This window comes from Nerophis ophidion, linkage group LG21 (assembly GCF_033978795.1).
Source record: "Nerophis ophidion isolate RoL-2023_Sa linkage group LG21, RoL_Noph_v1.0, whole genome shotgun sequence".
NCBI classification, from domain to species: Eukaryota; Metazoa; Chordata; class Actinopteri; order Syngnathiformes; family Syngnathidae; genus Nerophis; species Nerophis ophidion.
In genome coordinates this window covers 45,707,448-45,724,022 of record NC_084631.1, presented here as the reverse complement: position 1 = coordinate 45,724,022, position 16,575 = coordinate 45,707,448, and the positions used below count along the sequence as shown (strand labels likewise).

The 16,575-nt window shown below is 39.0% G+C and overlaps 1 protein-coding gene across 2 annotated transcripts; it reads left to right on the top strand.

Moving 5' to 3' along the window:
- The first annotated feature begins 3,802 nt into the window (after positions 1-3,802).
- LOC133540202 (endonuclease 8-like 1) lies at positions 3,803-16,159 on the top strand. 2 transcript variants are annotated; one of them, XM_061882779.1, is made up of 9 exons: positions 3,803-3,860; positions 5,966-6,023; positions 10,648-10,756; positions 10,824-10,908; positions 10,998-11,119; positions 11,196-11,223; positions 11,305-11,375; positions 11,440-11,632; positions 16,044-16,159. In XM_061882779.1, exons 2-9 carry the CDS (start codon positions 6,016-6,018, stop codon positions 16,088-16,090), a joined length of 663 nt encoding a protein of 220 aa, XP_061738763.1. In that variant the 5' UTR covers positions 3,803-3,860; positions 5,966-6,015; the 3' UTR covers positions 16,091-16,159. The 2 variants fall into 2 exon arrangements, with proteins under 2 accessions (XP_061738763.1, XP_061738762.1); XM_061882778.1 differs by lacking the exon at positions 16,044-16,159 and having other exon boundaries at positions 3,809-3,860; positions 11,440-14,287.
- The last annotated feature ends 416 nt before the right edge of the window (positions 16,160-16,575 follow it).

The following is a 16,575-nucleotide window of genomic DNA, read 5'->3' as shown; positions in this document are numbered from 1 at the left end:
CTCCAATGCTGGGAGACTGACACAGGCATTTTGCTTTTACACACACCATCCTGACCTACGGTTTCAACATTTGGTACTTCTTAAAACCGTAACTTAAAAGGGTTGGCTAAACAGCTACTAAGGTACGAGGCAATTGGCACCCATGTTAACTACCCAACCGTTACTTAAAAAGGTTGGTTGAACAGCTATAAGGACTACGCAGTCAGTCTGCGGCCGGGCAGACCCTCGCATGCTGTTGCCCGGGCTCCTTGTGTTTTCTTTCTACTTACTAAATATATCATTTCTGTTCCAAACAGCATCACTGATGTCAACGGCAACATTTGATGATCATTTGAAAAATTAAAAATCCTGCGGTATAGGCATCTTTGGCAGGAGGTGTCTTCTGCCAAGGCATTTACTCTCCTGAAGGAATAAATAAAGTAGTATCTAATCTAAATTTATTGATGTCTTGGACAATTTTTCAATCGGTGGAGAATTGTTGAAGTAATAACATGTTGAAATGACAAATGGTAATACGGAAATTCGGGAAAACAGAGAATTTTTCCACTTCTTATGCAGAAAAAAGCTTCGACGGTGGAACAGTTAAAACGCGTTGAAAAATGTGGAAGGTGTAGTCGCCAGAAAAAGGGTGGAAATAGGGCTTCAGAAAAGCAGGAATTCTGGAAAATCCTCAACTTTTTTTGACAAGGAAAAGGGGAAGTTTGAATTTCCAGAATGGTGCAATGTGTCGAAGGTGGAATGGTTTGAATAGGTTAAAACTTCGAAATGTTGTAATGTATCTTTTTTTATCATTGTTTTTATTTTTTATTAAACATTAAAAACTAGATGAGGCAATTCCTGAAGGAATTGCGTGTGATTGCTCCAATGCTGATGATGAACCGAAATCCTGAAATTATTTTAGCATTGTTGAAATCAAGCACACGATTCCTGAAGAGTCTGAAAATTTTGAAGTTGGAACAGTTGGAATCAGACGGAATAAGTGGAACTTTGAAGGATGTCCCATTGATTTCAATAGGAATTTCCCCAATACTTAGTCCACGAGTACTGTGCCTATTAGCAACATTAGCAATGACCTGCTAGTCCTTATAGTTGTTCAACCAACCCTTTTAAGTTACGGTTTGGTAGTTAACATGGACTACGATTGAAACCGTGATTCAGGATGGTGTGTGGAAAAGTTAAATTCCTGTGTCAAATGTCCAGACCACAAACAACAAGATTAAATAAATGTCTGTTGAAAAGTAATACTGAATTTGTCATTTGACTGGGGGCTCTGTTTGATTGATTTGTCAAAAAGTCTTTGACAGTAAAGAAGACTGTCTATGTCCAGTGTAGATTAAAGTCTTGACATTACCTGACCTGTGTGATTGTTAGTGATGGGTTGATGAGGCGTTGCACAGCCTTTTGACACATTTATAAACTGTATTGATCCTGTGTCACTAAATACTGACATCTGCTGGACATTAAAATTCCCTACAGGAAATCTATGGACCAACTCAACTGACACTGATTTTATGACCTAGTATATCCAATAATATAAACCAAGTCATTGAATTTCATTTAGGATTATTTCATATCTTCATTTAAATAATACCATATTCTTTTAAATACTTTTTAGATACAGTCAATAAATAATGTGAACATGTATCATAACATGGAAATCTAAGAGAACGTGTTGTGAATGAGGATAGTTGTGGACTGGGAATTTTTTTTTTTTTTACACATGCGCTCTGATTACGCACTATTGATTGATTGATTGAAACTTTTATTAGTAGATTGCACAGTTCAGTACATATTCTGTACAATTGACCACTAAATGGTAACACCCCAATAAGTTTTTCAACTTAAGTTTATGGATACCTTAACTGAAACTAAATCAATCAGCACAGCTGACCAAGCTGACCAACAGGTGTTATTATGTTGTACATTCCAACAGGTGTTATTATGTTGTACATTCCAACAGGTGTTATTATGTTGTACATTCCAACAGGTGTTATTATGTTGTACATTCCAACAGGTGTTATTATGTTGTACATTCCAACAGGTGTTATTATGTTGTACATTCCAACAGGTGTTATTATGTTGTACATTCCAACAGGTGTTATTATGTTGTGCATTCCAACAGGTGTTATTATGTTGTACATTCCAACAGGTGTTATTATGTTGTACATTCCAACAGGTGTTATTATGTTGTGCATTCCAACAGGTGTTATTATGTTGTGCATTCCAACAGGTGTTATTATGTTGTACATTCCAACAGGTGTTATTATGTTGTACATTCCAACAGGTGTTATTATGTTGTACATTCCAACAGGTGTTATTATGTTGTGCATTCCAACAGGTGTTATTATGTTGTACATTCCAACAGGTGTTATTATGTTGTACATTCCAACAGGTGTTATTATGTTGTACATTCCAACAGGTGTTATTATGTTGTACATTCCAACAGGTGTTATTATGTTGTACATTCCAACAGGTGTTATTATGTTGTACATTCCAACAGGTGTTATTATGTTGTACATTCCAACAGGTGTTATTATGTTGTACATTCCAACAGGTGTTATTATGTTGTACAGGGCTTACACACCTCCTCTTTCTGCTGTAAACATTGTGAATGATCCACTTGACACTCCCGTGGGGAAACTTCGCTTTGATCAAAAAAATAACAGAAAAATCCGCAGCTTATTCCAAAATGATTGTGTGTCTGTCTCCTCTGTCATTTCCTTATGGAATAATGTTGTAAATGACATCTGTTGGACCAAAACGTGGTCCCTTCCTAACAGGTATTTACTTAGCAACAAAGTCAAAGAGATATCATTTAAAATCATCCATCGCTATTACCCTGTAAAGACTGTGATGGTTAGATACAAAAAGGACATTGATGTCACCTGCACCTTTTGTAACATGCACCCAGAGACTGTTAACCACTTGTTTTATACTTGTGAAAACACTCCATCACTATGGCAGGCATCTGTCGCTTCATCCTGGACAATATTTATGACAAATTTGTGCTTTACTTTAAAGATGTGATTTTTGGTTTTACACTGTATGAACAAAACATTGAAAAGGAATTCTACCTTTGCAAGCTCATTATTTTATTGGCTAAGTTTTATATTCATAAATGTAAGTTTCTTAATACCCGTCCTATCTTTTGTGCCTTTAAAAAAGATCTGGAACTTTACATTAAAACGCTCTCTACCTCTAACGACAAAAAAGCTGTGAAAACGATGATGCTGTGTTCCACATTTAAGTTGTTTGATGAATCTGAATAAGCCTACGGCTTTGCATTTTGTTTATTATTTATATATATATATGTTTTTATTCTTTTTTTTTATTATTTTGAACTTACAACCCCCTGGCGCTGTTTTGTACTGTTTTCATAATGTTTTATAATGTTGTATATTGTTGTTTGTCTTACTGTTTGTAATTGTTGACATTTATAAATAAACCTTTAAAAAAAACAACTAAGTGTTGGCTTTCTTCTTCTTCCTTGTTTTAGTTGAAGGTAGGCGCACTGACAACCTTCAAATGTTACGCCACCTACTGTTTCCCCGCTTCTTCTTCTTCTGACGTTAACTGATGGCAAATAACGCGTCATGTCCGCCGCCGTCTGATAGAAAGCATACATTTTCAAATCATTTGAAAATGATGTCCTAGCCAAAAAGGGCTATTTTCAGATGGACATATAAGGAGAAAATGAACTTGATGTAAATCCTGAGATCGCGAGATTTGGCACGGCACTCCATGAATCTGTCCAATCAGATTGGCTTTTCCTGAAAAACACGCATGCGCATTAAGTGGGCGGATGTAATGATTTCGATGGGAAGAAATAATATTCAGCATCGAAGGAATAACAACTGAAAGTAAGTAATACCATTTATTGTTTCTCTTTTGGTATTTATATGACTTTAACACACACCAGTTATTTGTTTTAAACTACTGGAACGTCACGCAGTTACGGAAATAGAGCTATAAATGCCGCAAGCACCTTGCTAGAAGTTGTGATAGTTACCTCCACCGAGGTAAGTATAATAACAAGAAGTGAAATAACAATGAGAGAAATAAATGTTCAGAGAACATTTGAAGTGGAACAATATACATTACTGAACACATAATATAGAGTTTTACATTTACAAGAAGTTCCACCTATATTCCAGCAACCTTTGTCTGTATTTATCTTCCACCCAACTCTCTCCTTTGAGGCACACATTAAAAGCGTTACTAAAACGGCCTTCTTTCATCTCCGTAATATCGCTAAAATTCGCTCCATTTTGTCCACTAAAGACGCCGAGATCATTATCCATGCGTTTGTTACGTCTCGTCTCGATTACTGTAACCTATTATTTTGGGGTCTCCCCATGTCTAGCATTAAAAGATTACAGTTGGTACAAAATGCGGCTGCTAGACTTTTGACAAGAACAAGAAAGTTTGATCACATTACGCCTATACTGTATATACCTTTATATACATATATACATACATATATACTGTATATACCTTTATATACATATATACATACATATATACTGTATATACCTTTATATACATATATACATACGCCTATACTGTATATACCTTTATATACATATATACATACGCCTATACTGTATATACCTTTATATACATATATACTGTATATACCTTTATATACATATATACATACATATATACTGTATATACCTTTATATACGTATATACATACATATATACTGTATATACCTTTATATACATATATACATACATATATACTGTATATACCTTTATATACGTATATACATACATATATACTGTATATACCTTTATATACGTATATACATACATATATACCTATACTGTATATACCTTTATATACATATATACATACATATATACCTATACTGGCTCACCTGCACTGGCTTCCTGTGCACTTAAGATGTGACTTTAAGGTTTTACTACTTACGTATAAAATACTACACGGTCTAGCTCCATCCTATCTTGCCGATTGTATTGTACCATATGTCCCGGCAAGAAATCTGCGTTCAAAAGACTCCGGCTTGTTAGTGATTCCTAGAGCCCCAAAAAAGTCTGCGGGCTATAGAGCGTTTTCCGTTCGGGCTCCAGTACTCTGGAATGCCCTTCCGGTAACAGTTGGAGATGCCACCTCAGTAGAAGCATTTAAGTCTCACCTTAAAACTCATCTGTATACTCTAGCCTTTAAATAGACCTCCTTTTTAGACCAGTTGATCTGCCGCTTCTTTTCTTTCTCCTATGTCCCCCCCTCCCTTGTGGAGGGGGTCCGGTCCGATGACCATGGATGAAGTACTGGCTGTCCAGAGTCGAGACCCAGGATGGACCGCTCGTCGGGACCCAGGATGGACCGCTCGCCTGTATTGGTTGGGGACATCTCTACGCTGCTGATCCGCCTCCGCTTGAGATGGTTTCCTGTGGACGGGACTCTCGCTGCTGTCTTGGATCCGCTTGAACTGAACTCTCGCGGCTGTGTTGGAGCCACTATGGATTGAACTTTCACAGTATCATGTTAGACCCGCTCCACATCCATTGCTTTCGGTCCCCTAGAGGGGGGGGGGTTGCCCACATCTGAGGTCCTCTCCAAGGTTTCTCATAGTCAGCATTGTCACTAGCGTCCCACTGGATGTGAATTCTCCCTGCCCACTGGGTGTGAGTTTTCCTTGCCCTTTTGTGGGTTCTTCCGAGGATGTTGTAGTCGTAATGATTTGTACAGTCCTTTGAGACATTTGTGATTTGGGGCTATATAAATAAACATTGATTGATTGATTGATTTATATAGTATTGGAGTGTCGAAATGACAAAAGGAAAAGCTGGAAAACGATGAAGAAGAACTGGTAAAGAAGTGGAATCAAATAAAAGATCAAGAAGGACTGTAAAGTTGCTGAGTAGACTGGTATAGTGGTGGTGCATTAAACTGGCAGCAGATATAATATGTGATACTTTCTTTTTCTTCCTGCAGTCATCCCGTCCTGCAGCATGCACCTATGTGAATGTGGAGAATGACCAGCAATGTCCAAGTAAGTTATATGTATATGCCTGTTCTTTCTTGAAGTCAATTAGTTCTGATTGAGATTTACAGATAAAAAGCTGTCCACAGTTTGTCAGGAACAAACATGAAAATATTGCTTTCTTTGACCCTGATTACATTAGCACATATGAAGAATGAAACTTCAAATAGGAGTTATCTCAGCATGTGTAATTCATGTTTTTGGAACCTTTCACCTCCAAGTTAAAGCTGGTAGGTAACATCAGGTCATGACTAAGGATGTAACAATATCAACATTTCACGGTATGATATCGTCATAGTGTTAAAGCCAGGGTAAGATATTGTTACAAAAATGTCAAAGTGTGTTAAATGACGTGGGAGGAATGTTTAGGATAAACACACTTACTGTAATTGAACACAAACATCATTTTCATATGTTGTAATCATATTTATCATTAAAAACAGGTATTTTAGGTGCAAAGGAATGGTGCAGAATTTCAAGTAACACACAAAGACCAACATTTTCAAATAAGTGTCTTTAAACTGACATAAACAGTAAACATCCAGTGTAACTAATGTAGAACAATAATGTTTCTTTTGCCAAGAAACTATACTGTGTGTCCGGTATGTTTTTTTTTCAATACAACTTGGTATTATTGTGGGTTTGATGACCTTTTTAGCACATTCAACAATACTGCCATTATAATGCAAACAGTGATCATTTTGGTCACAGTAACGGTGATATGACATTTTGATATTGTTACATCACTGCTGTTTAGTTGAGTGTTTTTAAACTTTGAACTTCCTAAGAAACTGCCCTTTGCAGTCCAAATTGTATTAGTTTGTAGAATACTGATTCTTAAGAGTTAACTAATAATTTGACTTTTAATCATGTAAATACCTCACAAATGCATATTTTCCCTTGCTGACATCTTGGTTTCACATGAACGATATTTTCCAAATAACGGTTCTAACATATAACTCATTCTAATATATTACTCCTATTCCCTAACTTATTGTAGACATTGTGGTGTGTAGTGTCAGCAAATGTCTTATTTTGTGCATGTCCACATTTCCTCTGGTGAGCTGCAAGGGCTCTGGGTCGATTTGGAAATGGTCTGGATGAACGTGGCATGCTTTACCTTGCAGTATGCAGACTTTGTTTAAGGTTCAACTAACACGACAGTTATAGGCACAGAAATATTTCACAGCAACAATTCCTCGGCTAACCTAAGCACAAACGTTCCCATCACTCCTGCACACTTCCACTTTTTCGCCCTTCTATAATGTCCCGTTTGAACCTTGTTTTCCCACACGGCGGGTTTTCATGGGAGAACCAGTTTACTTCTCAGATGAGCCCACTTAATATTGTCAGAAAAAAACACAGCGACTGGTGTTCTCGTTTGATAGCGTCACACATCACGGCATTATTGTGACAATTTTGAAATCAAAATAAGGTTATATTTAGAATAATGTTGCATCCCTCGTCAAGATCCTTTCTCATAGGTTTGGTTTGCTGTTGTGTATTTACTAATGATTGGCATTAGCATCCACAACTTTCTTTTTATAGTGTGTGTTGTATTGTGATGAGTTACATTTAACACTGTGGATGATGTGTTACCACAAACACAGAAGATACGTAAACATGAACTACAATGCGCTCAAGATGTGGGGAAAAAGGAAATGCATTCCATTAGCTGGATTTGTATAATGTGTTCAATTTATGTCAACTTCCTTCTTGTTTTGCATGTTTTTGTCTGTTTTTTTTTTCAATGATTTGAATCTTTAGAGTTTTTTGGTTCCTCTTCTTTGTGTAGGGGGTAGCAGCAGGGTAACACTGCATGAGGCGGTGCCCCCTGAAGGAGCCCAAAACACTGCTCTTCAAATGGAACACATCCAACCTTCAGGTGACCGTGCAGGATGTACCACTCTGGAACATCAAGCCTCTCCCCACCTGCCAGGTACACCCACCGTCTTCTGTGGCTGAATAATGTTTTGCTGTGAATTTTGTCACAAAGCAAATCCTGCTCAAATGTGACAAACTTTGGAGTGTAAGAATGTGAGCGATATGCTGAGATGTTATACGTTTTGCCTTGTGACAAAATGTTATCAAAAAACCTTTAGTGATTTGTATTCTATTTTAATTTCAGCACATGAAAATATTTCTACTTCTGACCATCGAAGAGAATGGAAAACCATTTTCCAGATCAGCCCTCATACATCCTCCTGATGGCCTAACAACTGAATGACATGTCGATGCTGAGTATGATCCATTTCAATCATTTGAGGAAGCTCTCCCTGATATAGGGGATTGGATGTACAATGACGGACATACGTTTAATGAAGGATTTGAAGATGGTTTGAGTGAGGAGTGTGCAGAAGAGTCCAATTTCAAGGACACAACAGACAAACCAATACATGACAATGCATCAGAAACCATGGCAGAGTGCCTTCTGATCAGCATGGGTTATGTAAACTGTCCTAAAGTCACAGGTAAGGCCCTAAGCCATATGCTCAAAATGTTCAAGTTGCTTTATCCCGATAGTCTGAACACAGACTGCTTAAACAGTGTGCAGAAGTTCCAAAACTTTTTTTTATCCCACTCTGCATCATCGCCTACTATATTACATAAATCCTCCAAGAATTGTTTTGGGCCAATAGAAAGTAAACAAATAAAATGCCTGCTTTGTGGGACCAGTGTGTCAGAAGAAAGGTTCTCATCCTTTTTTTAAAGTATGTACAGATTGATTTCTTGTTTACCACAGCACATTCATGTGCCAAATGGGCCCTCGTTGGTGAATATAAACATGCAGGTTTTTCTTTGCTGCAAGATAGTGTAACATATGAGACATGCAGTCATGTTATTCCCCTATTGGAAACCTCTGCAGTACAGTAGTATTCTTGGATGACATGTTGGGTAAAGTTGTTTTCCTTGACTTCACATCTATGCCTGGCATAGTGATTGCAGTTCATTTCCCCAACACACTTGAAAAGTTTGAAATAATGAAGAACTGAACTGGCCTAAGAAGCCACAAATCAAATCTTTAATCATTGTTATAAATGCTCTGAAAATACACACTGATGTGATGTTGCCGTGGATTCTGTAAATATGTACTGTATATGGAGTATCATTGTTGATGATGTTTTTGCATTGTGTGTAATATTTCAGTGGCAAATATATTACATTTACTTGTTTAATAAAGCCACTGTCTTTTTTAATGAATACATAGGCCTACTATGCTACTGCATTTTAATATTAGTCCTTATGATGGTGGTTGGAGAGCCAAATATCTTCTGAAGTGGTACTTTGTTAAAAGAGTTTGAGAACCACTGCTCTAGAAAGTTCACAAATGTTAAAAGCTCTTACAAAGTGTCTTGTGATCATATCAGTATTGTTTGGGTTCAGTTTTAAATCTCACAATTGTAGTCACTGAGTTACTGTACATGACGTGTGGATAAGAAATCAACAAATTAAGTCCAACTTTATTTAAATAAACCATTTAGATTACAGACCATATATCCATATTGTCTGAATTCATTATTTTCTCCCAATGTTGGCATGAGATCAACTGGAATATGATTGAGGTATAACTAAATTGAGCCCATTAAAATGCATTTTTTTAGAAAACGGGTATATCTAACAACTCAAATAGTGAGCAGTGAGAGACAAAACCAAGTATATCTCTCACTGAGACATCATTGAGACATATTGAAACCAATACTCATCAATTGTCTTTTTGCCGAAATAGAAAAGAGACATCTGAGAACTCAAACAGTGAGTAGTGAGAAACAAAACCAGGTGTTTCTCTCACTGAGTCATAATTGAGACATATTGGAGACCAGCTCATTCATCTCTCATTTTGGTCTTAGTTGAAATGGGGAAAAGAGATAACTATTAGACAACTATGAGATCTCTCATAGTGCTCACTGTGAGCCTTATTTCTCAGGAGATACATTTGAGAAGAATGAGAAAACTACTTTGGTCTCCATTAGTGCTCTTTTATGTCTAGGAGATAGATATAAGACATACATGAGATCTCATCTTCAATTTTGCTTTGCTATGGGAAACAAGTGTTTGATGAGCATTCCTCAACTTTTTCGGTCTTTTTTGACACTCGTGCCAGCTTTTTTTAAGCATGTTGCAGGCATCAAATTCCAAAATGAGCTAATATTTGCAAAAAAAAAAGTTTCTCAGATCCAACATCAAATATCTTGTCTTTGCAGTCTATTCAATTGAATATAAGTTAAAAAGGATTTACAAATCATTGTATTCTGTTTTTATTTACCATTTACACAACGTGCTACTTCACTGGTTTGGGGTTTTGTACATGTTGACAGTACATTGCAGTGTTATTTTGTTACAGCCGTGCCCACTGTGTGAAGTACTTTTGCAAGACTCCTAGCAATAATATTACACTTCACCAAAGAGCCTGCTGTAAAAGAAATGACCATTGAATGAAGATACATACTCAGGTCACCGTGATCTGAAAAGGAGAGTGAAGAATGTTTTTGTATTCCCCAGATTCTAATCATCTTGGATGAATAAACAAGCAATTCCTAATTTCACTTGGAAATGTGTTTACTATAAAAGTGTAGCACTGTTTCCACACAAAATACCTTCTGTTTTTGAAAAGATGCCCATGCGTGTCTTCCAGGTTGAACATTCCACCCTTTGTGCCTGCCCGGACTGTGCTGGAAGGCCTCGAGTCAGAGGATGCGTGTGAAGACAAGAAAGCTGTAAAAAAGGAGATCCATAGCAAAAAGGTCAAATAAGTACAAACAAGTATTTTACCTCGATTATTAACAGTTTATTTTGCCCAAAAATGTTAAGGGAGCCAAAAAGGACAAAATGGAAGAGGAGAATACAGACCTGCTCAGACTTTGCCACACAGTACCGCTGGAGGTGGTGAACTTAGGTAAGAATCCATGTTTCAAGGTTGATCGGGGTGGGGGGAAGACAACGACACAAAGGTGCTCCTCTTATTTAGACTTTTTGTTTATGGAGGTGGGAAAGGTTACGATCCAGAGAAGAAAGACTACTCAGGTTTTGAGGCCTGGTTGCAGTGTTACTATGTGGATGGAATGAAGTCTGTACGCGACCACAATGGCAGGACTATGTGGTTCAAAGTATGCAAACACATTTTCATACGTAACAACTATATTTGTAGCACGTATTGACTAATAGAAAATGGTGTCATTTCAGGGCGATCCAGGTCCTATGGCTCCTAAAGGTAAACGCCAGAAAAAATAGTTGAGATACCATTACACATAAGAGAAAGCTTAGTGTGTCTTTATCTTTTCTCACACACCAGAATCAAAGTCTCCAAAGGCCAAAAAGAGAAAAGATACAGATGCAGACCATGATTACCCCCGCAAGAAAAAGGTATATTCAGTAGGTAATCACCACCAGCACATAGAAATCTAACCCCATTGTGGCTGTACTTCAGGTGTCCAGGAAACACAACTCTGACAGCACAGTGAAGAAAAAAGCAGCCAAAAAGCCCACAAAAGCAGCAAAGGAAGAAGAAAATGGACCTCAAGAAGAAGCCACACCCAGAAGAAGATCAGCAAACACACCTCAGCAAGAACCGAAATCCACGTCAGGCAGGAGGAAAAAGAACAATACAGAGCCAGCTGCAGGTCTGATTCTAATAATACTCCCATTTTCTGAAAATATTAAGAGCCTGATCTTTGAGGATCCAATTCCCACACACTTATCTGTGTGCGCAAACTATAAAATTGCATGTACTGTTGGTGGACGTGTTGTATGTGATCTACTTTGTGCAATTGATAGCAGCAAAAGTGGCACAGATCACCCTATTTTTGTGTACTAGAAGCATTATGTGCCCTTGGAAACACTTCTTTCCCTCTACATTCATGTTATTATGCTCTCCACACTGGAGGGGGGCTTATATTAGATTATAGCACATATCGATCATCTAACACCTTTTCTGCAATATAGAATCACAGTATGTATACTATTTGCAGCAGGAATGATCAAACTGCATATTGCAAGACATTTTTTTTAGGAGTTATACTAAATACAAAAAAAAAAAACGCAACGCTTTTGTTCTTGTTCCCAATTTAAATGAACTCAAAGATCGAAAACTTTGACTATAAACACAAAATACCTGTTCCTCTCAAATATTGTTCACAAATCTGTATACATTTGTTAGTGAGCATTTTTTCTTTGCCAAGATAATCCATCCCACCTGACAGGTGTGCCTTGAGCTGTCCAAAATAAAAGGCCACTGTGAAATGTGCAGTTTTATCACACAACACAATGCTTCAGATGTCGCACGTTTTGAGGGAGCGTGCAGTAGGCATGCTGACTGCAGCAATGTCCACCAGAGCTGTTGCCCGTCAATTAAATGTTTATTTCTCCGCCATAAGAATAGAATAGAATAGAAGGTACTTTATTGATCCCTGGGGGAAATTCAGCACCACAGTTCGCTCACAATAAACAATGATAATAATAAATAATATAATATATATGAATAATATAAATATATTCTACATTTAAGTGCAGTCAAGGAACACATGCATTATACAGTCTGATGGCTGTCGGTGTGAAGGACCTCCTGTGTCGTTCCGTGTTGCATTTTGGGAGTCTGAGCCTTCCACTGAAGGTGCTCATTCTCTCTGCAAGGTCCGAGTGTAGTGGGTGGGAGGTGTTGTCCATAATGGCTAGGAGTTTTGCTAGACTTCTCTCTGACACCACCGCCAGAGAGTCCAGCTCCACTCCCATCTTGTTACTGGCCTTCTCTACCAACTTGTCCAGTCTGTATGTGTCCCTCACTCTCAGCCCGCTGCCCCAGCAGGCCACGGCGTACAAGAGGGCGCCTGCCACCAGCGACTCGTAGAACATCTTCAACATCTTTGTACAGACGTTGAAGGATCCTAGCCTCCAAAGGAAATATAGATTCGGCTCTGTCCCTTCTTGTAGAGGGCCTCAGCGTGTTTTGACCCATTCAGCTTGTTGTCCATGTGTACTCCGAGGTATTTATAATCCTCTACCATGTCCACATCCACCCCCTTGATGGAAAGAGGGGTCGCCAGAGTACTCCTCCTCCTTCCCAGGTCCACAACCAGCTCCTTGGTCTCCGTAACATTGAGCTGGAGGTGGTTCTTTCCACACCATGTGACAAAGTCCTCCACCAGTGTCCTGTATTCCTCGTCATCACCTTCCTCAATACACCCCACTATCGCAGAGTCATCAGAAAACTTCTGAAGGTGGCAGGACTCTGACTGATAGTGGAAATGGGTGGTGTAAATGGTGTAGAGGAAGGGGGAAGAGTACTGTAGCCTCCGGGGCCCCGGTGTTGCTGACCAGCCTGTCAGACACACAGTCCTGCAGTGGCATATACTGTGGTCTGTCAGTCAGGTAATCTACAACCCAGGACACCAAGGGGGCCTCCACCTGCATCTTCTCCAACTTCACACCCAGTAGCCCAGGCCGTTTAGTATAAGCCGCCTCCAAAGGTGTTTCAGAGAATTTGGCAATACATCCAACTGGCCTCACAGCCGCAGACCATATTGATTGGCTGAGACCTGCCACCCGGACAGCTGCTACAACAATTGGTTTGCTTAACCATAGCATTTCTGCACAAACTGTTAGAAACTACCATGAATTGATTAACGTGGACCCCGACTTAAACAAGTTGAAAAACATATTGGGGTGTTACCAATTAGTGGTCAATTGTACGGAATATGTACTGAACTGTGCAATCTACTAATAAAAGTATCAATCAATCAATCTGTCTCAAGAAAGCTCATCTGCATGCTCGTGGTCCTCATCGGGGTCTCGACCTAACTGCAGTTTGTCTTCTTAACCAACTTGAGTGGGCAAATGCTCACACTCAATGGCGTCTGGCACAATACAGAGGTTTTGGTATGTTATTATTGACAGCGAAACCACGTGCATTTTATTGATGGCATTTTCCATGCGCAGAGATACCGTCACGAGACCCTGAGCCCCATTGTTGTACTAATCACCCGAGGCCATCACCTTTATAAATAACATTTACTAACTCATGTTGCAAGGATCTGGAAGCTAAAAACATCCCAGTTCTTGCATGACCAGCATACTCACCGGACATGTCACCCAGTAAGTAATTTTTGAGAGGAATATATATTTTCTGTATAGTAAAAGTTTCAGATCTTTAAGTTCAATTCATGATAAATGGGAGCAAAAACAAAAGTGTTGCGTTTATATATTTGTTCAATACCATATTTTTCGGAGTATAAGTCGCACCTGCCGAAAATGCATAATAAAGAAGGAAAAAAAACATACAAGTCGCACTGGAGTATAAGTCGCATTTTTGGGGGGAAATTTATTTGATAAAAGCCAACACCGAGAATAGACATTTGAAAGGCAATTTAAAATAAATCAAGAATAGTGAAGAACAGGCTGAATAAGTGTAGGTTATATGAGGCATAAATAAGCAACTGCTATGTTAAGCTAACATATTATGGTAAGAGTCATTCAAATAACTAGAACATATAGAACATGATATACCTTTAACAAACTATCTCTCACTCCTAATCCATAAATCCCATGAAATCTTATACGTCTAGTCTCTTACGTCAATGAGATAAATAATATTGATATTTTACGGTAATGTGTTAATAATTTCACACATAAGTCGCTCCTGAATATAAGTCGCACCCCCGGCCAAACTATGAAAAAAAAACTGCTACTTATAGTCCGAAAAATACGGTGCATATTTTCTAAATCAAAAAAGGAATACCATTAAAAAACAACATAAATTAATAGACTTTGGTTTAATCGGCCCTTGAAGTTGTCCAGCAGCTATAAAATGATATTGCTGAATATATATCTTCTTCTTTTTATTTCTAACAGTCCAAATATGACATGCACACGTAGAACAAAGGCTTCTCTGTTCAGTTGTCTTTGCAGCGTGATGGCCTCCTTTCTCACAGCCCTGTGTGCAACTATGTCAGTTGTCTTTGCAGCGTGATGGCCTCCTTTCTCACAGCCCTGTGTGCAACTATGTCAGTTGTCTTTGCAGCGTGATGGCCTCCTTTCTCACAGCCCTGTGTGCAACTATGTCAGTTGTCTTTGCAGCGTGATGGCCTCCTTTCTCACAGCCCTGTGTGCAACTATGTCAGTTGTCTTTGCAGCGTGATGGCCTCCTTTCTCACAGCCCTGTGTGCAACTATGTCAGTTGTCTTTGCAGCGTGATGGCCTCCTTTCTCACAGCCCTGTGTGCAACTATGTCAGTTGTCTTTGCAGCGTGATGGCCTCCTTTCTCACAGCCCTGTGTGCAACTATGTCAGTTGTCTTTGCAGCGTGATGGCCTCCTTTCTCACAGCCCTGTGTGCAACTATGCCAGTTGTCTTTGCAGCGTGATGGCCTCCTTTCTCACAGCCCTGTGTGCAACTATGTCAGTTGTCTTTGCAGCGTGATGGCCTCCTTTCTCACAGCCCTGTGTGCAACTATGTCAGTTGTCTTTGCAGCGTGATGGCCTCCTTTCTCACAGCCCTGTGTGCAACTATGTCAGTTGTCTTTGCAGCGTGATGGCCTCCTTTCTCACAGCCCTGTGTGCAACTATGTCAGTTGTCTTTGCAGCGTGATGGCCTCCTTTCTCACAGCCCTGTGTGCAACTATGTCAGTTGTCTTTGCAGCGTGATGGCCTCCTTTCTCACAGCCCTGTGTGCAACTATGCCAGTTTGCACGCAGATTTCAGACTTTTTAAGAGGCACGATACTGCCTGCAGGACACTTTCAGCATTGATAAATCTCACTGTTCATGTTGAGTGATTTGTATTTGCATTTTCTCCTCCCAGTATTGTGGGCATTCTGATAATCAACATATATTCTGCATACATCATTAAGACAAATATGTTAAATGGAGGGAATAAGCGATAGAAAATGGATGGATGGGATGGATTGCACTCCTTATTTTGCTCATTAATCGACAAATATTTAGATCAGCTTTGCGTGTGCTAACAAGTTTGCATGTGTTTTGATACACATAAACCTTTTGTAGATTATACTGTAAGTGTGGTAAACTTACTTTTTGTTGCAGGCTTCAAGACACGTAGCGGGAGACTGACAAGACAGAATGTCAAGTAAAGGACATCTATTGGAAAATACTGTTTTTATTCCATGATACATATTTTTAATAAACATTCCACACGTTTATTCTTGGCATACTTTTCAATCACAATTCACAATACAGTAAATTATTTGATTTAATGTGAAGTTAATTATATTTATATAGCGCTTTTCTCTTGTGACTCGAAGCGCTTTACATTGTGTAGCCCGATATCTAAGTTACATTTTGAAACCAGTGTGGGTGGCACTGGGAGCAGGTGGGTGAAGTGTCTTGCCCGAGGACACAACAGCAGTGACTAGGTTGGCAGAAGCGGGGATCGAACCTGGAACCCTCAGGTTGCTGGCACGGCCACTCTACCAACCGAGCAGAAATGATGGCTACCGAGCTCTACTCTTTCCTCTCTCCCTCTTGAGTACAGGTAAAAAAACCTTCTTTATGGTGACGGCCACCTATGTCACGTGACACATGCTTCTGTTCCTTGTGTACACATCCACAAACACCA